Source organism: Dendrobates tinctorius, unplaced genomic scaffold (assembly GCF_039654945.1).
Source record: "Dendrobates tinctorius isolate UK_male_01 unplaced genomic scaffold, ASM3965494v1 ptg000070l, whole genome shotgun sequence".
Classification (NCBI taxonomy): domain Eukaryota; kingdom Metazoa; phylum Chordata; class Amphibia; order Anura; family Dendrobatidae; genus Dendrobates; species Dendrobates tinctorius.
The window spans coordinates 68,922,263-68,948,884 of NW_027361738.1; the positions used below are offsets into that span (position 1 = coordinate 68,922,263).

Consider the following 26,622-nt stretch of genomic DNA (forward strand, 5'->3'; position numbering starts at 1 on the left):
TTATCATTAATGTACACTCTGCTCCCCATCTTGACTGAAAAAAAACAAATGTAGAAATTTTTTCTAATTTATTAAAAAAGAAAAACTGAAATATCACATGGTCATAAGTATTCAGACTCTTTGCTCCGACACTCATATTTAAGTCACATGCTGTCCATTTCCTTGAGATCCTCCTCGAGATGGTTCTACTCCTTCATTGGAGTCCAGTTGTGTTTAATTAAACTGATAGGACTTGATTTGTAAAGGCGCACACCAGTCTATATAAGACCTCACAGCGCATGTTAGACCAAATGAGAATCATGAGGTCAAAGGAACAGGCCAAGGAGCTCAGAGACAGAATAGTGGCAAGGCACAGATCTGGCCAAGGTTACAAAAGAATTTCTGAGGTACTCAAGGTTCCTAAGAGCACAGTGGCCTCCATAATCCTTAAATGGAAGAAGTTTGGGAGCACCAGAAGTCTTCCTAGTCCTGGCCGTCCAGCCAAACTGAGCAATCGTGGGAGAAGAGCCTTGGTGAGAGAGGTAAAGAAGAACCCCAAGATCACTGTCTCTGAGCTCCACAGATGCAGTAGGGAGATGGAAGAAAGTTCCACAAAGTCCAATAACACTGCCGTAAAGTCCCGACTGGTGGAGGGCTGCAAAGTGGCCCGAGGGAAGCCACTCCTTAGTGCAAGACATATGAAAGCCAGCATAGAGTTCGCTAAAAAAAAAAACACAAGGACTCCCAGACTATGAGAAATAAGATTCTCTGGTCTCATGTGACAAAGATAGAACTTTTTGGTGATAGTTCTAAGCGGTATGAAAACATGAAGGGCAGCATCCAATCCGGGTGAAAAAACTCCAAAACTTTTATTCTGCCATCAGTACGTTTCGACCACAGCATGGTCTTTTGAAAAAGACCATGCTGTGGTCGAAATGTTGTAGTGATATACTGATGGCAGAATAAAAGTTTTAGAGTTTTTTCACCCGGATTGGATGCTGCCCTTCTTCATGTTTTCATTCAAGCTTTTTGTCTATTTGGGTCCTTGGACTTTGGAGCGTGCATCCTACAGTGTCTGTTGTGCTGTCAGCTGCTTCTACAAATTCTAAGTGGTATGTCTCGACAAAAAACAGGCACTGCTCATCACCTGCCCAAAAGAATCCCAACAGTGAAACATGGTAGTGGTAGCATCATGCCACGGGGGGTGTTTTTCAGCTGCAGGGACAGGACGACTGGTTGCAATTGAAGGAAACATGAATGCGGCCAAGTACAGAGATATCCTGTATGAAAACCTCTTCCAGAGGGCTCTGGACCTCAGACTTGGCCGAAGGTTCACCTTCCAACAAGACTGACCCTAAGCACACAGCTAAAATAACAAAGGAGTGGCTTCAGAACAACCTTGTGACCATTCTTGACTGGCCCAGCCAGAGCCCTGACCTAAACCCAATTGAGCATCTCTGGAGAGACCTGAAAATGGCTGTCCACCAACGTTCACCATCCAACCTGACGGAACTGGAGAGGACCTGCAAGGAAGAACAGCAGAGGATCCCCAAATCCAGGGGTGAAAAACGTGTTGCATCATTCCCAAAAAGACTCATGGCTGTACTAGCTCAAAAGGTGCTTCTACTCAATACTGAGCAAAGGGTCTGAATACTTACGACCATGTGATATTTCAGTTTTTCTTTGTTAACAAGTTTGCAAAAATTTCTACATTTTGTTTTTTTTCCAGTCAAGATGGGGTGCAGAGTGTACATTAATGAGAAGAAAAAAAATGAACTTTTTTGAATTTATTAAATGGCTGCAATGAAACAAAGAGTGAAAAATTTAAAGGGGTCTGAATACTTTCCGTACCCACTGTAAATGTCTGATGGGTCCGCTGTGACTAGAAAAGTGGCCGCACATGCTGGACTCTCTCTATTCATTTCCATGGAAGATTCAGAAACATCCAAGAGCACGTGATAAGCCATAAATGTCCAATGAGACAACCCCTTTATTGCCACTGCAGCTCCTGTCGGCGGTGGAGACTTTGTATGATGGGGCTCGGCATATGTTCAATCACACCTCCATACAAAACTGCTCCGTGACTAGGTTTACGGTAGGAACAGGGGGTCCCCATTTTGGTAATAAGTGATGAAACCATTCCCGATCTTGCGGTCAGGTGAGCGATGGCAGGAATACCTTTAAACTGCTAGCTGATTTTTGTACCCAAGGGCCATCATTTGGGGAAACAATGGCACAGATTTTTCGAGACTCTTTATTTCCCCAAGAGCTGTATGGCACCAATCATTTCCGTGCTCCAATAATATAACATTTCGGGGCATTATGGCAACCTTTACAGATACAATATAGCGAAATACAGTGGGTACAGAGCAACCACAGGGAAGTCTCCCATTCTATAGCAAAATCCATGACCTTGAGTTTTTTCTATCTTATCAATTTTTATTGTTGTAGCGGGATGCTGAAGGATTTGTCATTTGAACTACAGAACAGGGAACTTCACTTCGCCTCCTAAAACGCCAACACAAAGTTAAATTATGCCTATTTTTTTTATAAGGACAAAGCCTTTGTGTCTCAAAAGAGCAGCGCCGACGTTTTAAAAATCAGCTTTCAATGCCATGTAAACTAATCAAGACTAGTCATTGATTCCCCCAGATTAGCCCTTCCAAATGGCAGATGAAGGGCTTTGCCCTAATCAAGGATTAGACAAAGTTATGGCGAAAGTTTAGGAGGCAAAGGAGAGTGGACAGGATCCATTTAAGGCTCAGTTCACATTTATACAGTGCGATCCTGCTTGATGGATTCCCCTGTATGGCAAAAAACTGTATTCAGACATATATGGCAGCATATAAATACACTAAAATGGGCAAGAGAAATTAGTTTTGATTACATTGTCATATTGCGTTTTTTGAGGGGACAATATTCATATTGCGAGACGTACTTCAGTATTCTCAATAATCCTAAAACATCGTTTTTCTTCTCTGTGATATTAAATGTTAGTTGAAGAAAAGATTAGGAATCAAAACACCCATAGAGCTGTAGATGATGTATATGATGAAATTCAGACAGAAGTAGCTGAATGTATGGCGCGCGCTTGCGTACGTTTTTTGATGGATATGTCTGTAGACAGGAAAGTGTGAACCTAGCCTAAACCAGTCGTGAAAACTCACATTATACACTGACATGAAGCAGATTTCTCAGGTTGGGACACTTTCTCAGGTTGGTACTGAAAATCTGAGCGGATTTTTCGGCATTTACGCTGTAGCAACACGTTAGACTTTCCATCTGCAATTCTGCACTGAAAAATCTGCAAAGTCCTCCAAAGCATTAACTGAATCTGCAGTTTGGGGCAATCATGTGTGATCACATGCAGGAACTTAGCGGGTGGGAACTTACAAAAAGTTTCAGAACAAAATAGTAACAAGTCTGAAATCCAGAAAAAAAATTAAAAAAAAAAAAAAAAAAAGAGCGGAGTTCATAGACTCTGGTTATATCAGATTTCTGATCCTCTTGACTAGACACGTGGAAATATTACTTTGCAAAAAAGACAGATGCAAGATCAGAGATCTCTTTTCTGTGTCCGTTGCCATGACGGACATGTAGATAGTCTGCACTGTTCAATGATCAGAAGTTTCCCAAAATCTGAGCATAATCTGCAGAACACAGACGGACTCACCACTCTGGCAGCTCTTTCCTGGGATTCGCATTTTCTACAAAACCATGGCCCGGTCGGCACTTGCACTATGCCGTAACAAGCTGTGGAAGAACACACAGAGTTAGTGGATCGATCACGTTACCAACATAAAGACACCTGCAAGAGATCCAGCTGTCAAGATCTGCCCGGGGTACGCCAAGTAAAGACCTACCGGCAGCCCAGTGCCCCCTCATACAGCACTCACAGCACAGGAGAGCTTCTCACTGCACTTTCCTGTATATATAAGGCAGGGCCTACTAGAGGGGGGAAAAAAAAAAGTGAAATCCTTCCTTGTCACTGTGCTAAAAAAAAAAAAAAAGTGCATTGCTAGACAAGCTGAGAAGAAACCCCAGCAGCTGTATCCAGAGCTTCCCCCACTATAAAGGGCAAACACAGTGCTTGCAGTGTGCAAGGAAAGGAGGAGTCCACAGACCTCGCACCTCCCTGTCGTTCCTCTCTCACCAGGCCCAGCACATAGCAAAACAAAGCAGCTGTCTCTGTGCCAGAAGGCAGCATAATCTCTGACTGGTGCAGTCAGGTAATACCAGTGGGGGAGGGATGTCTACTGGGAGCCGCTAGCAAAGGAATCCCAAAACCCTTCTTCTGGGACTACCTACAATACACAAGGACAAAGGTAACCTAGGATGGCCCCCTCGGCTCCTGTCCGGCCCTGCCATGTACACCTGAAATAAGCACAATACACAGATAAGTTCTCATGTCCGGTGATCATCCGCACTAAACGGATCCAGTAAGGAGAAAAAAAAAAACAAAAAAAAAAAAAAACGGATCCTTTCAAACAGCTGGCTATTTATTGGATCCGTTTTCCATAGACGTCAAATGTAAGGCTATGTTCACATGTCAATAATCATCTGTTAGGACTTAGAACGGATCCAGCAGCAATCCGTTCAAAAAAAAAAAAAAAAGTTGTGCAAAAAAAACTTTGTCCGTTTGAACAAATTGGATCTCAACGGGATCCATTTTTTTTTTTTTTTTTTGCTTGTTTGTCTTTTTGACTTTGAAGTCTATAGAAAACAGATCCGCTAACGAGCCATTCTTTTTTCTCCCATTTGATAAGGATCCGTTTTCTTTGCTTACTAGATTACTGATGGATCCGCGCCAACAGGTGATTACTGGACTTGTGAACTTTAAAAAAAAAAATAAAACCAGTTGCAGATTTATTTTTTTTAGCAGGAGGGAAAAAAAAAAAAAAGTTAGACTAAAATAACTTTTGCTTTTTACGGCTAAAATAACTACGGTAATCGCAGCTGGGTCCACTTGTTAAAGCATTGATTGCTGCTGTAAGGAAGTGTTCACACGTACTGTGAATGCAGCATTCTCCCGCAGGTTTCTGACCCAACTACATAATAAAGATTTCCTCTGATTATTCTTTTTCCACCTTAATTTATGCATTTTTGTGGCCATTTGAAGTAGTGTTTTTAATAGTACAGAAAAGTGGATTCTGCACAAAAAAAAAAAAAAAAAAAAAAAACACGTTTTTCTTTAGGTTTATTTTGTAACGTGCATTTTTCCATAGAGGAAAATAAAGGTCACCAAAAACGCACAGTTCAACGCAGCAGATTTTCTATGCAAATGTATCCCATCATATTCTGCAACGCTTTACAGATCTTGTCTTCATTGTCCCCATTGGGGCTCACAATCTAGATTCCCTATCAGTAGGTCTCTGGAGGGTGGGAGGAAACCAGAGAACCCGGAGGAAACCCACACAAACACGGAGAAAACATAGACACATTGCAGATGCTTTCCTTGGTGGGATTTGAACCCAGGACCCCAGTCGTGAAAAGCAACAGTGCTAACCACTGAGCCATTGCGCTGCCCTTATAGGCAAAGAAATGCTGCAGACGGGAAGAAAAAAAACACTTTTATACAAGCTACATGTGAACACAGTGTTAGAGTATCAGTTTTTTCATTAATTTGAAATCAAGACTTTCTTGATTCCTTTAAGATAGATGATTACTGTACATGTAAGCTTCCAACACACGCCACCGTATAGCAAAGCAGTGGCATACATTGGGCAAAGGTCAAAAATCAAAGAAAAAAGCTGCACAGTATACATTTTTTTTGCGGTGGAAAAGGCAGTTTGCTGTTGCATGCATTTAGGCAAAATAAAATAAGTATTAAAAAATGTGTTTGCACCGAAGATGTTCTTATCTTTAGGCTAAGTTCACACTAGGCGTTTTTACGTGTTTTTTATGCAAATTTGCAGCTGCGTTTTACGGTACCAGCAAAATCTCAGATTTCAGAAATCTCATGCACACATCTTGGTTTTTTGTAATCAGGATTTTGTGCTTGGCATTGTTTTTTTGTGCGCAATAAGGCATGTCACTTCTTTCAGCATTTTTACAGCGCTTTTTACCCATTGAAATGAATGGTTAGTGAAAAAAAACACTGAAAAAATGCACCAAAAACGCAGGCATCGGGTTTTACTGCGTTTTTTGGGCCAAAACCTGATTCTTTAGAATAGGACTATTTTTTTTTTCAACACTAAACTTTATCAGCATGCACAAGAGACACAAATAGAGCATACCAAAAGCGCAGCAGAAAAACGCAGGAAAAGCAAAGGTAAATGTTTTTTTCTACAGCTTGTTCCCTGCCAAGAGATGAGGTTTTGATGCAAAAAAAACCACTGAAAAAACGCCTAGTGTGAACTTACCCTATAAGAGTAACTGCCAGTTGGAAAAACTCCCCCACTGATCACTGAAGCAAAAGGGTTCAACTGAGCGCTGCGGTCGCCTTAGTGACAGGTCGGCTCAATTCTCCTCTAGTAGACAGGGGTAAATCGAAGACTCAATGCTCCCCTCGTCTCCACAAGAGCCAATCACAGCAAAAATCCACCAAATAAGCCGATCACGTCAGACCCAGACCACACACACACACAGTTCTTAAGGGGGTTTTACACTAAGCGATATCGCTAGCAATATCGCTAAAACGTCACTGGTTTTGTGACGTTATAGCGATATTGCTAGCGATATCGCTATGTGTGATACTTACCAGCGACCGGCTCCCCCGCTGTCCATCGCTGATCGCGCGAGAATGTCCGGCTCCATTTCTCGTCGGGCGCTTCCTGCTGAGACTTCCTGCTGTGACGACGAGCGACGCTGGACGCGGGCGGGAGGACGCAGGATCGCTGTGTGTGAATGGTAAGTATCGTGCGCTGCGTCGCTGCTGCATCGCTGTGAGATCTTTCTGTATGAAAGCTCACTAGCGATCATTTAGCGATGCACCAGCGATCCTGACCGGGTCGGATCGCTGGTTGGATCGCTGGTGCATCGCTAAATGTAAAAGGGCCTTTAGACTGTAACCAAGGAAATATGCAAGTCAACAGAGGAGCTGTATACACTATACCTTACATGTCTCCTGCTGGGTATATTGTAGAGGTGATTAAAGGTACTGTCACACTTAGCGATGCACCAGCGATCCCATCGCTAGTAAGCTGCCACACAGGCAGATCTCACCAGCGACATCGCAGGGGTCGCTACTTACCTGTCAGACGCGGCGATCCTGACGTCCTCCCGCCCGCGTCCACGCGTCGCTCGACTCCACAGCAGGAAGCTGACGACGAGAAGCAGTCCAGGACGTTTTTGCGCGATCAGCGATAACCTGCGGGGGGAGCGGTCGGAGGCAAGTATCACACATAGCGATATCGCTAGCAATATCGCTATAACGTCACAAAAACCAGTGACGTTATAGCGATATTGCTAGCGATATCGCTTAGTGTGACAGGCCCTTTAGAGGTGAGCTTCTAGGTGATAAAACAACCCTCAGTTCCCAAATAATGGCCGAGCTTCAGCTCGATGACTAGGCACAGACAGGTCAGGTGGCAAGCAGCTTGGAAAGAGAAGCTCGAATGAGCCCAAAATTTTAACACACATCTCTAATTTTATGTTAACACTTTTACAGAGGTCAGAAGAGAAGATTCCCCTTTCCTAATACAGAATATATACATATTTAGTCAGAGGCGAGCATTCATGGAGTCCGGTCATCTTAGAGAGGACAGGTCAGGTCTGTTTTTATAACTACTTGCTGCAGCCCTGTATACAAAGAGTGGCGGGGAGCAGTGGAATAGCAGCGTCGGCTTAGCAGGTAAGCACTGCTGGTTTTCTTATTAGCGCTGCCAGCCTTGCTCCCAAATAATGAAAAGATATGAAAAGAGAAAACGCCTTTTAAGACGGGAGAAAAGCTCATGAGCTTCCCGGCACTTGTCCCATTACACTAAGTGACACACCAGCGATCCCGACAACGATATGACCTGGTCAGGATTGCCGGTGTGTCGCTACATGATTGCTGGTGAGCTGTCAAACAGGCAGATCTCACCAGCGATCAGGACCAGTGACGTCGCGAGTGCGGCGCTTAGTTACCCTCTGTTTACCTTGGATACCAAGCTCCCAGCGCGAGCACACTGGTATCCAGGGTACACAGCGGGTAACTAAGCGACGCACGTGCTTAGTTACCCGCTGTTTACCTTGGATACCAGCTCCCAGCGTCTGCTTACAGCGCTGGGAGCTCGCTGATCGATGGTCTCCCACAGCCACACGCAGCGATGCGCGCTGGCCAGCGTGAGACCAGCGATCAAAAAATGGCTCGGGAAACTACTGCACAATCAGCGATACCTGGTGGGGCGGGCGGGCCGGTCGCTGATACGTGTCACAGCGAGATCACTGGTGCGTCACAAAATCGGTGACTCATCAGCGATCTTGCTAGCGATCTCGCTTAGTGTGAAGTACCCCTAAGTGGCATTTACGGTACATGGCAGAGTCAATATTATCCTTACCACAAGTATTACTGAACCGTTATGAACATACAATATTACTGCTCTGCCTACAATCAATTAACACCTATGGTCAGATAATGTTCAGAGAAGGGGAAAAGTTAGGTGAGAATTTAGACGCTGGTCTAATTTTTTTGTTTGTTTATCTTAAAACCGAGCAATAAAAACCTGTAAAGAAATTATCCCAAAACCTTTAATTATCAGCTTGTTAACTCGTGAGATTTCACCAAAGAACCTACAAAAAAAAAAAAAAAAAAAAAAAAGCACATGTCTATCCAAACCGGCTAAGCATGCACGATCATACATAAGTGGCTGACAGCTACACTTGACGCCGCTTAGCCAGCGATTTTGTACAGGTTTTTTTTTTGGTGGTGTAGGCCTTTAAATAAGAGACTTAATACACCCAGAAAGAATGGCCTTGGCTCTAATGTGATCTAGTACAGGAAGGCAGATCACCTGTTCCACAGGAATGACAAGCAAAATGCAAACAAAAAGTGACACTAACAATCAGGAATAGAAGCCAAAGAAGATAAAGCAGAGGCAGCTGACATTCCTCAGGGCCTCATTTATTCAATAGCCCTGGCCTTTAAAGCCCAGCTCCCTGTATTATAATGCGATTCATACATATGTAAACAGGACAGAGGTTACCATTAACAATCTGGAGGGTGATGACGTCTGTAGGGAATGTTAATGCCTGTGCTACATGAGCAGCGCGCCTCCATCCTGCCGTCTGCCAGTTCTAAGCCTCCACCAAGAAAAGCAGACAATTTAAATACACTGCTGACGGGAGATCAGAGCGACCACGAGCCAAGGAAGCCGACTTCTAGGGTGCCATATCAGAGGCAATCACACTTCTCTTCTGAACTGGAACATAAAGAGAAAATGAGCAATCAGCTGGTGCAATGTGGACAAAGCCATGCACAATGCATGAGGCACGGGGAATTTTTAGGAAGACTGACAAATGGAAAGTTACGTTGGTTGCCCATGCATATTACATTGATGGTGATAGATCTCATCGCTGCTAGACTGAATTTGCAGAGTACAGGGGGGGACAGGGACATCTGACTTCCAGCATCACAACTTAATGTGGGGTCAAAAGTGCAGAAATAACACCCAAGCCGGACCCTAAAGAGCAGCTGTCAGTCACACTGAATCAGTACCACCCGCTCTGTCAAATTTGTATGGACCACCAATGCTTTTCAGACTTGCAATGCTCTTGGAAAGCCCCATTTAAATGTTAGAAAAAGCTTCACCATGTGAGATTGGTGGTCCCAGTCAGCAGAGAGAGGGGCAGCGGCTCTTCCCAAAACTCCTACAAACCAACGAGAGCAATATTCGTACGCATGTGGCCATTAGATGAGCTCATTAATATAGCTAATATATTGTGCTAAAGACTGTCCACCAGCAAACTTACTGGAAAAACGTGCACCAAATACTTGTGCATCTGCCCTAAAAAGGATTGTCTTGGGATGTGAAAGAAGATGGGATCAATTCAAGTTTGGTGGCCGGACAAGACGACTTTGCCCAGCTATGCCACAGTGATTAACAGAGAAGCACACCGGTTAAGAAAAAAAAAAAAAAAAAAAAAAAGGATCATTTGGGACCCATTATGGATCCTCTTACGTGCAAGGAACACTTTTTGGTGGACAAATTCAAGGACCTTAGAAGCCAAGATGTGCCTAAAAATACAACCAGCACTTCACTTTTTATTTTTTGGTTGATTTCAATTGAGGCCTACATCACTTCTTCCACCAACATGGCAAACCAAAGCTGGCCACACAACACCAGGCAGTCGTAGGATGGACGTTTGCTAATCAACAGCCATCTTTCCCTTCTACCTCATACACATGTATGCTTGGTTCAGAAGAGCATGCTTGTGTTCTGAATTGGGAAAGGGGAGCAAGCCTCCGCCAGAAATCCCTTGGGGACAGTTTATCTCCATGGAGAGTCAAAGGATCAGGTGACTAAATTCCATTCTCTCCTTCCCGGTTGGGAGTCATCCAAACACACAAGGTGCCTGGCATGTTATTAAATTTAAAAAAAAAAAAAAGTAGTTTCAAGTAGGTGTGGGGCCCTCTGGTCGTTGGATTAAGCCAGACAATATGCAAAGACTCTGGGCCCCGATTCATTATTGCCCTTGTGCCTATTTTTTATCTAATTTTTCTTACTGTTTTTGTCTAGTAATACTTTTTCTGGGTTTTAATTTTTTGGGTTTTATTTAGTTTATTTTGCCAAATGCTTTGTTTAAGTTGTGTCTATTTTGAAATTTTCTACTGGTTCATGTGTTTTTTTTTCTTTGTCATTTTGTTTTCTGCAATCCAGATGTTTAGGCTATGTGCGCTAGATGCGCTTTCTACAAGCGGAAATGCTCCAAAAACGCAATGGAATACTAAAGCAAGGTAATGCAATGACAATCCTGAAGTTTTGCGCACAAGATTCGTAAAGTTCCATCCGTATTTGCAGCGTTTTATTTTCTGCAGCAAGTCAATTCTTTTTGCGTTTCTCCAGCGTTTTTGACTCACTGACTTCAATTGAGTCAGTAAAATCTGCAGCAAAAACGCATGTATAAAAAGGTTTGCGTATTTGCTGCATGCTTGCTGCCAAAAACGCTGCAGAATTGTCAAAGGAAATGAAGTCAGAAGGAGGAAATGTGTGCGCGTGTTCCAATGGGACAAACAGCCCTTCGTGATTGTACTTAGGCATCATCTGATGGGACTACTTCTCCCATCCGGCTATGTCTGCTGTCACAACAGAGACAGCATGAGCCGATGATGAGAGAATAGTCCCATCATCCGGCGACTGAGTTCAATTGTAAAAAAAAAAAAAAAAAAAAAAAAAAAAAATCATCATCAAAACATTGACATAAATCACACACAATATACATACTGACCGAACACCTAATCCCTGATGCCCCCGTTATCCATTTAATACCGAGTGTCCCATGTCGATGATACCCGGCCGCCGGCGATACACTGCGGGAGCGATTACCTCCTGTCAGTGTATCACTGAGCTGCTGTGAGAGTTCACCGAAGTACATCAGCTGATCAGCTTCGGTGCTCTGACTTACGGCACCGCTGCGTGAGAAAATTCTCACATAGCAGTAGTGCCGTGAGCGCACCGGATCTGATGAACTCCGCTTACCTCCCGTCAGTGTATCACCGGAGGCCGGGTGGAGCGATTACATCTCCCAATGTGACTGTTCTGCAGGTGAGATCGCCGTGGGACACTCGGTATTAAATGGACTACGTTGGACAGGATAGTATTATATGTTGGTTTATTATTTTTTGATTGTTTGCAGGAGACGAGGGCATCGGGGATTAGGCGTTCAGTAAGTATGGTAAATTTAGATTCAATAAAGGAGTGTGTGATTATTTCAAATAAATGACTATTCTGGCTGTGTGTTTATTTACCATATAACTATAGGATTAGTAATGGATAGGAGTCTTATAGACATCTCTCCATTGCTAACCTGTGAGCTTGATGTCACCTGACAATAGAAAGGTGACATCAACCCAACAAATATGAACCCCACTTGCCACCGCTAAAGGGCAAGTGGGAAGAGCGAGGCTAAGCTCCAGAATTGGCGCATCTATAAGATAAGCCATTTCCTTGACAGCTGAGAGCTGATTTTTTTTTATGTTTTTAGCCTGGGGGGCGGTGCCAATAAACATGGCCCCTTTCCATGCTATTAATATCAGCCCGCAGCTGTTTGCCTAGCCTTTGCTGGTTCGATTTTATAGGGGGACCCCATGTCAATTTTTTTCTAGGGTTCCCCTGTAAACTAGCCAATAAAAGCTAAGCAAACATATGAGCTGATATTAATAGCCTGTGAACCTGTATGGCTATTGGCTCCTTCCCAGAAATATAACATCAACCCTCAGCCGTCGGCTTTCCCTCTGTTGGTTATGAAAATTATGCGGGAGCCCATGCAATTTTGTTTTTAAAATGTTTTGAAAAATAAACAGATATTGCGTTTCACACAGATTTCTGACAGTTGCTGTTTTGTTACAGCATATGTAGGTTAATTGTGTTAATGCTCCTACACAGACTGGTGTGTGCATGTCTGTGTCTTTATTTAACTCTTCATGTACCGTTTTATTAATGAGGGTATATATAGGGAGAGAGATTCACTTATTTGTTTTGTGTGTGTAAACATTATAAATTTGAACATGGTATGTAATGATATTATGGTCTTCAATGGAGAATGAAAAAGAGGATGAACAAGGAAATAGCATCACAATTCTTTTTTTCTTAATATCTTTATTTAGCTCTATGGATTTACAAAAACGCATAAGAAACGTGCGGATTTTCCACTGCGTTTTCCTGCCAAGAGAAGCAGAAATTTCTGCAAGAAAATATGCAACGTGCGCACATAGCCTTATAATCGATTCATTATTTTCGACTGTCAGATTATTTTGTTGTTTTCCCTGAAGTCATTTTTTTGTATGCCAGAATGTTAAGGCTGTGTGAACACGTGTTTTTTCAGAGCAAATTTGTCACAAAACCTGAAGGGCTTCCTGATGCCAGCTAAGTGAATGAGAATCCTAAAGTTTCATGCACACGCTGCTCATTTGCGAGACCGCTGTGTGACGGGGATCAGCGACCATCCCCCCTACCGGGTATCGCTGATCGTGCTCGATCGTCCTGGGCCATTTTTTGATCGCTGGTCTCCCGCTGGCCAGCACGCATCGCTGCGTGTGGCAGCGAGAGACCAGCGATCAGCGATGCTGGTTTCTTATGTAAATAGCGGGTATCCAAGAGTCGCGCGGCTCTTAGATACACGATGTTTACATTAGAAACCAGCTTGCTCGCTGGTCCTGATCGCTGGGGCTGTCTATGTGACAGCTCACCAGCGATCAGCCTAACGATGTCCCAGCGATCCCTTCCATGTCGGATCGTTGGTGGGATGGCTGGGACATCGTTATGTGTAACGGGCCTTTACAGATTTGGTTCAGAATCTACAGCATGTCCGTTCTTTCAGTGTTGATTGCTACAGATTTCACCCATACTATTAAGCGAGGGGAAATCTGCATAAAAAAATGCAATTAAAAAATACTTGTTAGTGCAGCGGAGTTTTCCCTTCCAAGAGATACAGAAATGGTGTAGAAATTTCTGCACCAAATACCTAAAGTGTGAACATACCCTAGGACTTAATGGTGACATTTTAATGGAACATGCTCAAAAAACTAAAAGCATTTTGGACTTCGCATAGGCAGCATTTTGTAGAATTTGGTGCTAAAAACAGTAACAAATGCAACAAAGACAAAAAATAAAAAACACAAATGATGAAGACACGCCTATATGGTCATATCTCCATTATATTCAAGGCAGACCCCTAAATCTTCTATAGCATAGAGGTGAATACCAATTAGTTTGTTTCCATAGAGGCAATAGAAGGGTGAAATGTTAACTATTAAAAAAAACTATGCCATATAATGGTGGCAGCATTTACCGCGAGAGGGTAAGATGAGAAGCGGGAATGCAGGAATGAATGTACTTATAGGATTGTCAACTAAACCACAAGAAACAACTGTCTAACAAGAAACCCGACATGATCTACGCCATAAAGCATCAAGTGCCAGCATTTACAGCACACCGCAAAGCAAAACCAACGAAGGACCACAGCCTGATCACTAGCCACCAATGCCATGACCTCCAGAGTGAAGGGCGCTTCTCGGAGCGGCACCAAAAGCTTGATAACCGGCTTCAAAAATGGATTTTCCTACAATAAATATCCATTCGTGAAGAATTATTTCGGCAACCATTTAGTTTAACCCAAAAGAGGCCGGATTAAGGACATTGTAGTAATAAGCGGCTATCAATTTGCAGATGTGACTGGCTGCACATGCAGCTCCGGAGCACTGAACCACTGCGCAGAGAGGTGCAGGATCTGCCTACTATTACATAATATGGACCGACCAGACAGGAGCTGCAATCCTAAGGTTTCACACACATATCTATAGGTTTTCACCCTATATATTGGAAAGACTGCAATCCACAGTGAAAATCTGCAACATGAATTGTCTTAAGCCCCCGTTACACATAGCAATATCGCTAGCAATATCGCTGTAACGTCACCGATTTTGTGACGTAGCAGCGATATTGCTAGCGATATCGCTATGTGATACTTACCTCCGACCAGCTCCTCCGCTGCTGGTCGCGCGATAACATCCTGGACCATTTCTCGTCCGGCGCTTCCTGTGGCGCCGAGGAGCGACGCGTGGACGCGGGCAGGAGGACGTCAGGATCACCGCATCTGACAGGTAAGTAGCGACCCCAGCGATGTCGCTGGTGAGATCTGCCTGTGTGGCAGCTCACTAGCGACCACTTAGCGATGCACCAGCGATCCATATCGTTGTCGGGATCGCTGGTGCATCGCTAAGTGTAACGGTACCCTTACTGTGAGTGTAACATCTGCACTTCAGGTCACTTTCCCCTGCAGATTTGTTACAGTGTGTGAAGGATATTTGGTAATGTCTCAACCACTTTGCTGCTGCTTTTATTCACAGCGGTTTTCCCACTGCAAATCTGAATACAACAATCGCAGGATATACAGTCATGGCCGAAAGTGTTGGCTCCCTTGAAATTGTTCCAGAAAATTAAGTATTTCTCCCAGTAAAATAACTGCAATTACACATGTTTTGTCATACACATGTTTATTTCCTTGGTGTGTATTGGAATAGCACAAAAAAAAAAGAGAAAAAAAATGTAAATTGGACAAAATTTCACACAAAAAAAATAAACAAGAATGGGCCAGACAAAAATCGTTGGCACCTTTCCAAAATAGTGGGTTAACAACTTTGTTTCAAACATGTGATGCTCGTTCAAACTCACCTGTGGCAAGTAACAGGTGTGGGCAATATGAAAATCACACCTGAAACCAGATAAAAAAAGGGGAGAAGTTGACAATGTTTGCATCGTGTATCTGTGTGTGCCACACTAAGCAAAGAGGACAGAAAGAGAAATGATGAAAAATATCAACAATCTTAAGGTTACAAGTCCATCTCCAGAGATCTTGATGTTCTTTTGCACAACATAATCAACAAGTTTACAACCCATGGCACTGTAGCTAATATCACTGGACAGCAAATAAAAATTGATGAAAGGTTGCAACGCAGGATTTTCCAGAGGGTGGATAAGCAGCCCCAATCAAGTTCCAAAGAAATGCAAGTTGTCCTGCAGGCTCATGGTGCATCAGTGTCAGTGTGAACTATCCGTCCACATTTAATTGAAATGAAACGCTATGGCAAGAGACCCAGGAGACCCCAGTTTGTAAAAATGTATGCAAGCCAAAATCCTTTTGGGAAATTATCATCTGGACAGACGAGACCAAGCAAGAGCTTTTTGGTAAAGCACATCATTCTACTGTTTAGCGAAAACGGAATGAGGCCTACAAAGAGCACAATTCCTAACAGGGCTGTGGAGTCAGAGTTGGTGTCCATTTTGGTGGAGTTGGAGTCGGTATAAAATGGTCAGTATATGGTCGGTATAAAATATACGCTGTAATAAATTGGGTACAGTAGTTCAATGCAGGATGTGCTGTCAATTTTTTCATAAGACTTTGGGAAAGTTATGAAATGTCTGTTCTTCTCCTAAGGATGTGGGCTGTTAGTTGAGATGAATCTGTGCTGCACTTTATGTACATGCTCAGTAGTGAGGTAGGGCTGGGGAGTCAAGAGTCAGGAAAACTGAGTAGTCAGAGCCCTGGTGCCTTCAGTCAAATATTGTGGAAGTTCAAAAATGTTTTGGGGTTGTTTTGCTGCCTTTGACACTAGGTGCGTCTACTATATGCAAGGCATCATGAAATCTGAAGATTATCAATGGATTTTGGGTCACAATAAAGTGCCCAGTGTCAGTAAGCTGGGTTTGCGTCCTAGGTCATGGGTCTTGTAGCAGAGCAATGATCCCAAACATATCTCAAGAAGCACCCAGAAATGAATGGAAACAAAGCCCTGGAGAGCTCTAAAGTGCCAAGCATGGAGTCCAGATCCAATTCCCATTGAACACCTGTGGAGAGATCTTAAAATTGCTATTGGGAGAAGACACCCTTCAAATATGAAAGGCCTGGAGCAGTCTGCAAAAGAACAGTGGTCCAAAATGCCAGTTCATAGGTGTAAGAAACTTGTTATAAGAAGCGAATGATTGCAGTTATTTATTCCAAAGGGTGTGCAACCAAATATTAAGTTGAGGGTGACAATTTTGTCTGGCCCATTTTGGGAATTTTTTGTGAAATTATGTCCAAATTGCTTTTTCCCCTCAGTTTTTTGCATTGTTCCAATACACACAAAAGGAAATAAACATGTGTAACTGCATTCATTTTAAAGAACTATTGTAAGGGTGCCAACACTTTCGTCCATGACTGTAGATAACATGAAGATATACTCTACTGACCTGTGCAGAGGTGCTGCCACTACGGGAAAGATGCCAGGTAGTGACCGGCACCAGGACGATTGGGCAGGACAGATAGGCCACCACCACCGAAGGGGTTTAGTCAATTGACGGTAGCTTTTAAAATAGGACATCCATTGAGACTGAAAAATCCGCCTGCTTTTTTCACAGCCAAACCAGCTGAGAATCCACATGTTTCAGGTTATGTGCACACGCTGCGGATCCGCAGTGGATTTGGCCTCTGCGGATCTGCAGCAGTTCTGCAGACAGTGTACAGTACCATGTAAGTCTATGTGATTTACAATCCGCTGTGCATATGCTGCGTTTTTTTTCACTGCGGAAAAGCTGCGGTTTTAAATCCGCAGAAAGAATGGACATGTCCATTCTTTCTGCAGATTCCGCTGCGGTTTGCCACCTATTCCATTGTCCAGGTGTCAAACCGCAGGGGAAAACCGAAGGTCAATTTACCTGCAGTTTTACCTGCGGATCCGCACGGAAAAATCCGCTGGTGAATCCGCAGCGTGTGCACATAGCCTAACATGCAGATTTGCAGTGCCTCTGCTGAAGATTTCACTCGGATTGAAAGATAAAATCCACAAAAAGTCTGCAACAGAAACTGAGCACAGGTCAGTTCTGCAGCATCTGGATGAGATTTTCACCGATCTCAGTCACATATCTGGTAAGGTCATTTGATGTGGATTTCTCATGCCCAAATCAGCAGATTTTCAATCACATCTGGACATATTATAATTCCATTGTTTGTCACTGTACAGCCATCACCTTCTCCGGGCTGTATAGCGGGCTCCCTTCTCGAAATGCCACAGCTAAGAGAAACCAGTCAGGACAATTTTATAACTTGATGCTAGTAGTGTGTCTGAATAGGTCATAGAACAATAAAAATTATACTTGTCTCGTAGCAATCTAATGCCAACGATGAGGAATCAAGAATTGAAGCCACATGCAAATTTGCCTAAAAGTGCATTGGGGAGTGTTGATGCACCGAGTGGATTGCCACGCCCCCAGTGCACACCAAGGCTAATTTGAATGTGGCTTCCAAGGTTGATTTCTCGGCGTTGGTACATCAGATTGCTACAAGACAGGTATCATTTTCATTGTTGTATACAGGCTTACCACTAGCTTCAGAAGTAAAATCGGCCTGACACGTTCCCTTTCACAACCATTGATAATCATTGGGTCTAGGATACTAAAATGATCAGTTCTGATAGCTGAGAAATGCTAGATCTGTCTGTTTCTATTAGTGACTACTGCACCAATAATAAAAAGCAGGAGAATAAAATGTACAATGTCCATTAGAGGAAACTGTGAAGTATTAAGAGTTGGATACAAAATATATTTTATTTTCTTCTCTATCAAAAATCCAAACATGAAGTAGAGGTCTGATCAAGGGAAGGTCTCACTAGCTATGGCCTGGTATACGGTCTTATCTCCAACCTCCTGTCACATGTGAGATAAGGTGTCCCGCTGTGTCTCACAGGAAGATCATCGCTGCTGCCCGTCGTTCTCTGCCCACGAGGAGCGATGTGGCTGTGATTTGTGTGTGATCGACACAGTTCCAAGCTACAGACAAGAAACGTGACACTGGCGCCTATTACTTGGGCATAGGCAGACGTGACAACCTGGCTTTGCCACCAATGCCAATTCTGTGTCCGAGTTACAAGTCTCTAAATTCCAGCAAGTCCCAAATAACTCATCTATGCCCACATATGTGCCAAGCTAGGAAGCAGATACGTGTGCCACACTACCCCATCTGGTTTGCCACTATTAGGCGAGTGATTGGCATTCATGCATGACTGGCGCTACTAGAAATGTAACTGGCAGTGCTGAACAAGCACTGGTGGGATGGCACTGCTGGGCATGTAGATGGTGGTGCGTAAATGGCACTAGTAGTGGGAGTGTGCTGCTACCCGTGTGTGGATAGCACTGAAAGGCTAGTGACAGGCACTGGTGGCACTCTGCTGTGTTGGTAAGGGTGGCATTCGTGTGTGACTGTTGGCACCAATGGGTTTACACGGGTGAGAGCTCGTGCCCATGGTGGTTAGTAGCAGTGTCGAGTACGCACAATGCTGGCATTTACCAGTTAGGGGCTGGCAGTGTTGGTGAGGTCACGGCTGACACTGCTGGTATCCACTAGTGAGTGCTGGCTCACTTCGTAAACTTAAGGCACGGGGTATCTTCCTTCCACAAAAATTAGCTTTAAAGGGAATCTGTCACCCTTTTTTTTTCGGCTTGCAGCTGCCGGCATAGACATCGGGGGCTTATCTACAGCATTCTATAATGCTGTAGATAAGCCTCCGATGTAACCTGAAAGATAAGAAAAACACGTTATATTATACTCACTGAGGTGGGCGGTCCGGTGGGCAGTCCGGACCGGCGCCTCCCTTCTTGATGCGATGACGTCCTCTTCTCCCATCCTGTAATGGCTGCGGCGCAAGCGCACTACTCTGCCCTGTTGATGGCAGAGCAGAGTCCTGCAGTGCGCAGGCGTCGGGAGAGGTCCGGCGCCTCCGCACTTTCAGAATTCTGCTCTGCCCTCAACAGGGCAGAGTAGTGCGCTTGCGCCGCAGCCATTACAGGATGGGAGAAGAAGACGTCATCGCATGAAGAAGGGAGGCGTCGGACCGGACCACAACGCCCACCGGACCGGACCGCCCACCTCGGTGAGTATAATATAACGTGTTTTTCTTATCTTTCAGGTTACATCTGAGGCTTATCTACAGCATTACAGAATGATGTAGATAAGCCCCCGATGTCTATGCCGGCAGCGGCAAGCCGAAAAAAAAGGGTGACAGATTCCCTTTAATGACACCAGTGTACACAGGAAAATTTGCAAAGTTTCAGCAACGCAGAGCCTTTGTCAAGCCAAGTAAAAAAGTGCATGCACTCAACCGAAATGTTGAGAATTTTCGTGTGTACACTGGTGTCTATAAAAATAATTTGTGTGGAAGGAAGATTCCTGATGCCTTGGATTTTTGGAGTACGTGCAATTTTTACAACCTAATGGAGGAGCTGTACCAAGTCTGCACGGAACATGGAGGGGTGCATGGGATACACATTGTTTTTAATGTAGGCTGAGATGGTAAAGTCAGGGCTGTCAAAAGTCCAGACAGGCACTGATGGTATGCACCAGTGAGTGATGGAACAGTTGGTAAGGTCAGGGCTGACCACAGTTGGCAAGGTCCAGTAGGGCACAGCCAGTTATATGAGGGCTGGCACTGCTGGTATGCACTAGTGAGGGCAGGTAAACTTGGCAAGGATAAGGCTTCCAATTGTGTGTGTCTGGCATTGTTGGGTGAGGTCAGGACTGGCACTGCTGGTATGCACTAGTCAGATGGTATAATCAGGGCTGGCACTGGTTGCATGCAGTGGTGTGTGGTTGGCATTGTTGGTAAAATGATGTCTGCAATGATGACAAGTAGTAATGTGGGTGACACTGTAGGTAAGGTCAAGGCTAGCACCATTGGTCTGCAGTGTTGTAGCTGGCACTGTTGGTGAGGTCAGGGTTGGCACTGCTATTATGCACTAGTGAGTTTTGGCTCAGTTGGTAAGATGGGGACTGGCATCTAGCACTATTGGCAAGCACTAGTGAGCGCTCCAACAGTTGGTAAGGTCAAAGCTGGCACTGATAGAATGCAATAGTGTGTGGTTGGCACTGTTGGTGAGGTCCAGGCTGACACTCTGGGTATGCACTAATGAGTGCTTACACTGTTGGTATGCAGTAATGTGTGGCAGACACTGCTGTTACACTTTAGTGAGTGTTGACAGTTAATATTGAGTAGCTTGTGGGGCTGGCACTGTAGGTATGCAGTGGCGTGGGGCTGGCACTGCTGGCAGGGTTATGACTGGCACTGTAGGTATTCAGTGGTGAGGGGTGGGCACTGTTGGAAGGGTCAGGACTGGCACTTGATATGTAGTGGTGTGAGGCTGGCAGAGTTGGCACTTGATATGCAGTGACAGGGGGCTGGCACTATACATTAGTGAGGGTTCACCATGCTAGTGTGCAGTGATGTGTGGCTAGTACTGCTTGCGGGGTCAGGACTGGCACTATACATTAGTAAGGGTTGACAAGGTTAGGCTGGTTTCACATTAGCGCTTTTTAAGCGCACGCACGGCCGGGGGTAGCTCCGCCCCCGAGCCGGCTCTCTGCCCGGCGTGCCCGCCCCTTGCTTGTAGCGCCGCCTCCTAGCGCACAGCGGCGCCTGCGATCGGCGCACCCTATCTTCAGCATAGGGTGCGCAGATCGTGCGCAGGCCGTGCGCTAGTTGCGCTTTGACCTGCGCTGCGCACTTTTGACGGTGCGCCGTGCGCGCCAAAATCAAACTTTTCGGATTTCGGCGTTCTCGGCGCACCGTCAAAAGTGCGCAGCGCAGGTCAAAGCGCAACTAGCGCACGGCCTGCGCACCCTATGCTAAAGATAGGGTGCGCCGATCGCAGGCGCCGCTGTGCGCTAGGAGGCGGCGCTACAAGCAAGGGGCGGGCACGCCGGGCAGAGAGCCGGCTCGGGGGCGGAGCTACCCCCGGCCGTGCGTGCGCTTAAAAAGCGCTAATGTGAAACCAGCCTTAGTGTGCAGTGGTGTGGGGCTGGCACTGTTGGTATGCAGTGGTGTGGGGCTGGCACTGTTGGTATGCAGTGGTGTGGGGCTGGCACTGTTGGTATGCAGTGGTGTGGGGCTGGCACTATACATTAGTGAGGGTTGACCAGGTTAGTGTGCAGTGATGGGTGGCTGGCACTGCCGACGGGGTCAGGACTGGCACTGTGGGTACGCAGTGGTGGTGTGGGGCTGGCACTGTGGGTACGCAGTGGTGGTGTGGGGCTGGCACTGTGGGTACTATACATTAGTAAGGGCTGACCAGGTTAGTGTGCAGTAGCGTGCAGCTGGCCCTGCGGGTACGCAGTGGTGGTGTGGGGCTCGCACTGCGGGTACGCAGTGGTGGTGTGGGGCTCGCACTGCGGGTACGCAGTGGTGGTGTGGGGCTCGCACTGCGGGTACGCAGTGGTGGTGTGGGGCTCGCACTGCGGGTACGCAGTGGTGGTGTGGGGCTCGCACTGCGGGTACGCAGTGGTGGTGTGGGGCTCGCACTGCGGGTACGCAGTGGTGGTGTGGGGCTCGCACTGCGGGTACGCAGTGGTGGTGTGGGGCTCGCACTGCGGGTACGCAGTGGTGGTGTGGGGCTCGCACTGTGGGTACGCAGTGGTGGTGTGGGGCTCGCACTGTGGGTACGCAGTGGTGGTGTGGGGTTGGTACTATACATTAGTAAGGGCTGACCAGGTTAGTGTGTAGTAGCGTGCAGCTGGCCCTGCGGGTATGCAGTGGTGGTGTGGGGCTCGCCCTGCGGGTATGCAGTGGTGGTGTGGGGCTCGCCCTGCGGGTATGCAGTGGTGGTGTGGGGCTCGCCCTGCGGGTATGCAGTGGTGGTGTGGGGCTCGCCCTGCGGGTATGCAGTGGTGGTGTGGGGCTCGCCCTGCGGGTATGCAGTGGTGGTGTGGGGCTCGCCCTGCGGGTATGCAGTGGTGGTGTGGGGCTCGCCCTGTGGGTATGCAGTGGTGGTGTGGGGCTGGCCCTGCGGGTATGCAGTGGTGGTGTGGGGCTCGCCCTGTGGGTATGCAGTGGTGGTGTGGGGCTCGCCCTGCGGGTATGCAGTGGTGGTGTGGGGCTGGCCCTGTTGATATGTAGTGGTGTGGGGCTGGCACTGGTGGTAAGGGGTCAGGGGGTGTCACTACTAGCATGTAGCGGGGTCAGGGCTGGGAAGGCCGGGGCGGGCACTGTGTGCACCTGGCAGGGTAGCCCTTCCCCTCCTGGCAGCCCCCTGCTCACGGTTACCTTGATGCACCGCCACATTGCAGCCGTGCCCGTCGCAGTACACCAGCGGGTTTTCGGCCCAGCCCCTCTCGTCCGAGCACACGCAGCAGCCTCCGATCATCTCCTTCATACTAGTCGTCAGCTCTTCTTCCTCGGCTGTCACGGGCAGATCTCCGGGCACCATCTACAGGACACCGAACACAACAATCACCGGTTACTCCTCTACGCTGCCGACGCTCGCCCCCGCGCCGGCCGCCGCCTGCCACCCGCATTACTTGCTCTGGAGCCGCCTCATGTCGCCGGGGCTGCCCGGACCTGGCAGAGGAGGCCGGATCACGACGCGGAAAGCAGAGCACTACGCATGCGCTGTGATGACACTCATGTCTACTACTGCAACAGCGCCTCTAGGGGGTGAACTGTGTCACTGCGGCCAAGTGGTGATCAGTGGGAAGTCCGGAGACTGCGCTGCCAACAGCGACGTGATCATTTCCTCTCCCTCCTCCTCCTCCTCCTCCTGTCTGTATATCTGAACACGTGCGTCTGTCTGAAAGACTCGGGAGAGTGTGTGAGCGGAACGTACCAGTAGTAACCAATCAGGTTCTGCTAAGACATGTGGGAAAGTGAAAGCTGCATTGTGATTGGTTGCTATAGGCTCCAAGGGTATATTTATATAACAATTGGAAATAAACTGATGCCCATAGCAACCAATCACAACACAGCTTTCATTTCCTATAGTACTCTTGAAAAATGAAAGCTGCACTGTGATTAGTTACTATGGTTGAATTTGGGCCTTTTTTGTCCATTTCTGCTATTTTTTTTTTTAATTTGCGCCTTATTCTTTTAATATTCACACCTTTATTAAATGTCTGTTTTATATGTGTTCACTTGTTTTTTTTTTCCATGTTCACCATTGTGGGCCAAGTTAGGGGTTTCCAAAATGTTTTCGTCTGCTTCATAAATTGCATCTTTAAAAAAAAAAAAAGTCACAATTCTTTTTGCACAAATGTACTGCAGTCCAATACCTGCACCCTTTCCTTCCTGGAGCAATTTTATGTTTGTTTGTTGTTGGGTTTTTTTTTCACAAATTTTGCAATATTTTAGCAGAACATGTGATTTTTTTTTTTTTCCTTAAAAAAAGGTTAAAGACAAAGATTAAAACACAATTTTTTCTTTTGTGCGCTATTTTGCTATTTTGGAAAAATTTGGTGCAAAAAAAAAAATGTCAACGAATACCACAAGACAAAAAAAAAAAGTGACTTAAAAATGCCGAAAATGATGGTCTTCGACACATGGAAGCCACAGAGCTTTGTCTTTACCAGTTCGGCCGCTGGCACTGGACCGACCGGAGCGGACACTTGTGTAATAAAGCTGCCCGTGTGCGGAGCACCGCTCTGGAGCGCAGCTCCAGCCTCCTAAACCTTTTATTTTAATAGCTGCTTAACCTCGGTTGGCCTCACAGACTTCTGTACAGTAACGTGGCCCGGCGGCCGCGGTGTAGCGTGCCAAGTACCGTGAGGTAAAAGAAGTTTGCGAAACCATTCTCAATATGTGTAACATGGTTTTCCACAGCCGCGTTCACTATTGTGTAATTTTATTTATTTTTTTTAATCCATAGCATATATTGGTGAGGCTGTCAGCGGATATGGAAAATGTATATTACAACCTTGGTGGCATCTTCCCGGGGTTTACCCATTGTCAGAAAATATCCCTGCACTTCAAGCGCTTTTATTATATTTGCACACACATTTTTGGCGACTCTTTTTACTTTATATTATTAAGGCCTCATTCAGACATCAGGGATTTTCTCTTGTGTTTTCTTTGCAAATAAAAAAAAAATAATAATGAACCATTTGTTTCGATTTTTAGAGATTTTCGGCCCGTGTGTCAATTTTTACCAGCACAGTGGCATCCATTTTGCTCATAGGCAACCCAAAAATAATTTGCTAAGCTTCTCCACCTTATTAAAGGGATTTTCCTCTTTTCAAAACAGTGGGACCCCAAAGACTGTACATTAGGGTAACCGCAAAAAATCGATGTCGGAATTTTGTCCGTCTGGACCCCACAAAACGATTCCCCTTTCCAGATATTGAGAGAGCCAAAATTTGAGCTCGATCAAACGACGTTAACTCGTGCCGCTCGTCGCTCAAAGTTTGAAAAAATCCAAATTGAGGTATTTTAAGATTTAGGTATTTTGCATAGTCTGTTAGACTATAAAGAATGTGACAACAACATTGCAGAAATAGCCCTGACCAAATTTTCGAACCATTTGTGGTATTTGAATGCAGAGTTGGTGGGATTATCGTTTTTTGATCCCACCAGTACAGACAATGAAAAGTTGTTAATGGCTAATAAATTGCTCAGTAGCACAGATGAACCATCAGAGCACGCTAGGGTTGTAAATCCAAAAGTTAGGAAAGAAAAATTAAAAGAGGTAGGAAGTAACCGACTTTAACGACCTTCTGACAAAAGATGAAGAACAAAAGCAATATGTCCTGCAAGTTGTAAGCAAATGCCGAGCATTATATTCTGAGGTTTCAAAAACTACTTTAACAAAAGCTCTAGAATAGATTAGATAACTATGTAAAATTATCAACTCATGTAGGTTAGCGTGCTCTGATGGTTCATCTGTGCTACTGAGCAATTTATTAGCCATTAACAACTTTTCATTGTCTGTAACGGTGGGATCAAAAAACGATAATCCCACCAACTCTGCATTCAAATACCACAAATGGTTCGAAAATTTGGTCAGGGCTATTTCTGCAATGTTGTTGTCACATTCTTTATAGTCTAACAGACTATGCAAAATACCTAAATCTTAAAATACCTCAATTTGGATTTTTTCAAACTTTGAGCGACGAGCGGCACGGGTTAACGTCGTTTGATCGAGCTCAAATTTTGGCTCTCTCAATATCTGGAAAGGGGAATCATTTTGTGGGGTCCAGACGAACAAGATTCTGACATTTTTTCCCCCCCATATGAGATCCGGTCACCCTACTGCACACATGTGAGGCCGGTTTCACATTTGCGTTTCAGGGCGCAGCGACGGCCTGTGCACGGCCGCTGCTAAGTCCCGCCCCTGCTGCGCCCCCTCCGATAGCGCCGCCTCCAGGCGCATGACGCTGCGTGCGTCATGCGTCCCCTATCTTTATCACTGAGGACGCAGGCCGTGCGCAGTATGCGTTTGGCGGCGCCTGCATCCTTTTGACGGTGCGCCGAGCTCAACCAAATTGCAACAGGTTGCATTTGGCGCTGGTCGCGCACCGTCAAAAGGACGCAGGCGCCGCCAAAACGCATACTGCGCGCGGCCTGCGTCCTCAGTGATAAAGATAGGGGACGCATGACGCACGCAGCGTCATGCGCCCTGAGGCGGAGCTATCGGAGGGGCGCGGCTTAGTGGCGGCCGTGCGCAGGCCGTCGCTGCGCCCTGAAACGCAAATGTGAAACCAGCCTAAGGCCGGGGTCACACTTGCGATAAAACTCGCACAAGCCTCGCACTTCAATACCCGGCACTGCCGCCGACACTCAAACCAGAGCGTTCAGCTGCATAGAAATACATGCATCCGCACACTACAGTCCCGAGTGCCGGGGATTGAGGTGCAAGACTTGTGTGAGTTTCTCGCAAGTGTGACCCCGGCCTAAATCAGTAAACATTGTGCTCACCCTACCTGGATCCAGAACCGGCTCGTCGATCTCTATGTCTTGGCTCCAGTGGAGACATACCGACTATAGTGTACATCGCTGCTGCAGCCAATCACTAAGCTCTGCTGATGGAGTCACCAGGCGCCGCTAATCTCAGTGATGAGCTGCAGCGGTGATGTGCACTTTAGTCGTGATGTCGCTGAAGCCAAAACATCTCTCTCTCTCTCAGACATTGGCGGCTGCAGCAGATCTGTCCAAAACACGGATCCAGTGCATCCGCTTTTTTGCAAAGCGGAAAGGGATCCGGTTTTTCACACTTT

At 45.8% G+C, this 26,622-nt stretch overlaps 1 protein-coding gene across 8 annotated transcripts in view; it reads right to left on the bottom strand.

Moving 5' to 3' along the window:
- The window catches only part of MLLT10 (MLLT10 histone lysine methyltransferase DOT1L cofactor), a 191,994-nt gene extending 168,780 nt beyond the window's left edge, over positions 1-23,214 (bottom strand). For 2 of the 8 annotated variants that reach the window (XM_073581823.1, XM_073581822.1), the window contains exons 1-3: positions 22,939-23,214; positions 22,685-22,847; positions 3,653-3,732 (exon numbers count right to left, since the gene is read on the bottom strand). In XM_073581823.1, the coding sequence (XP_073437924.1) occupies positions 3,653-3,732; positions 22,685-22,847 (243 nt within the window). In that variant the 5' untranslated portion in view covers positions 22,939-23,214. Of the gene's footprint in view, positions 1-3,652; positions 3,733-3,842; positions 3,966-9,104; positions 9,321-22,684; positions 22,848-22,938 lie in introns of those variants that run through there. The other 6 variants (XM_073581828.1, XM_073581824.1, XM_073581825.1 and 3 more) reach the window with 5 other exon arrangements.
- Positions 23,215-26,622: the final 3,408 nt, after the last annotated feature.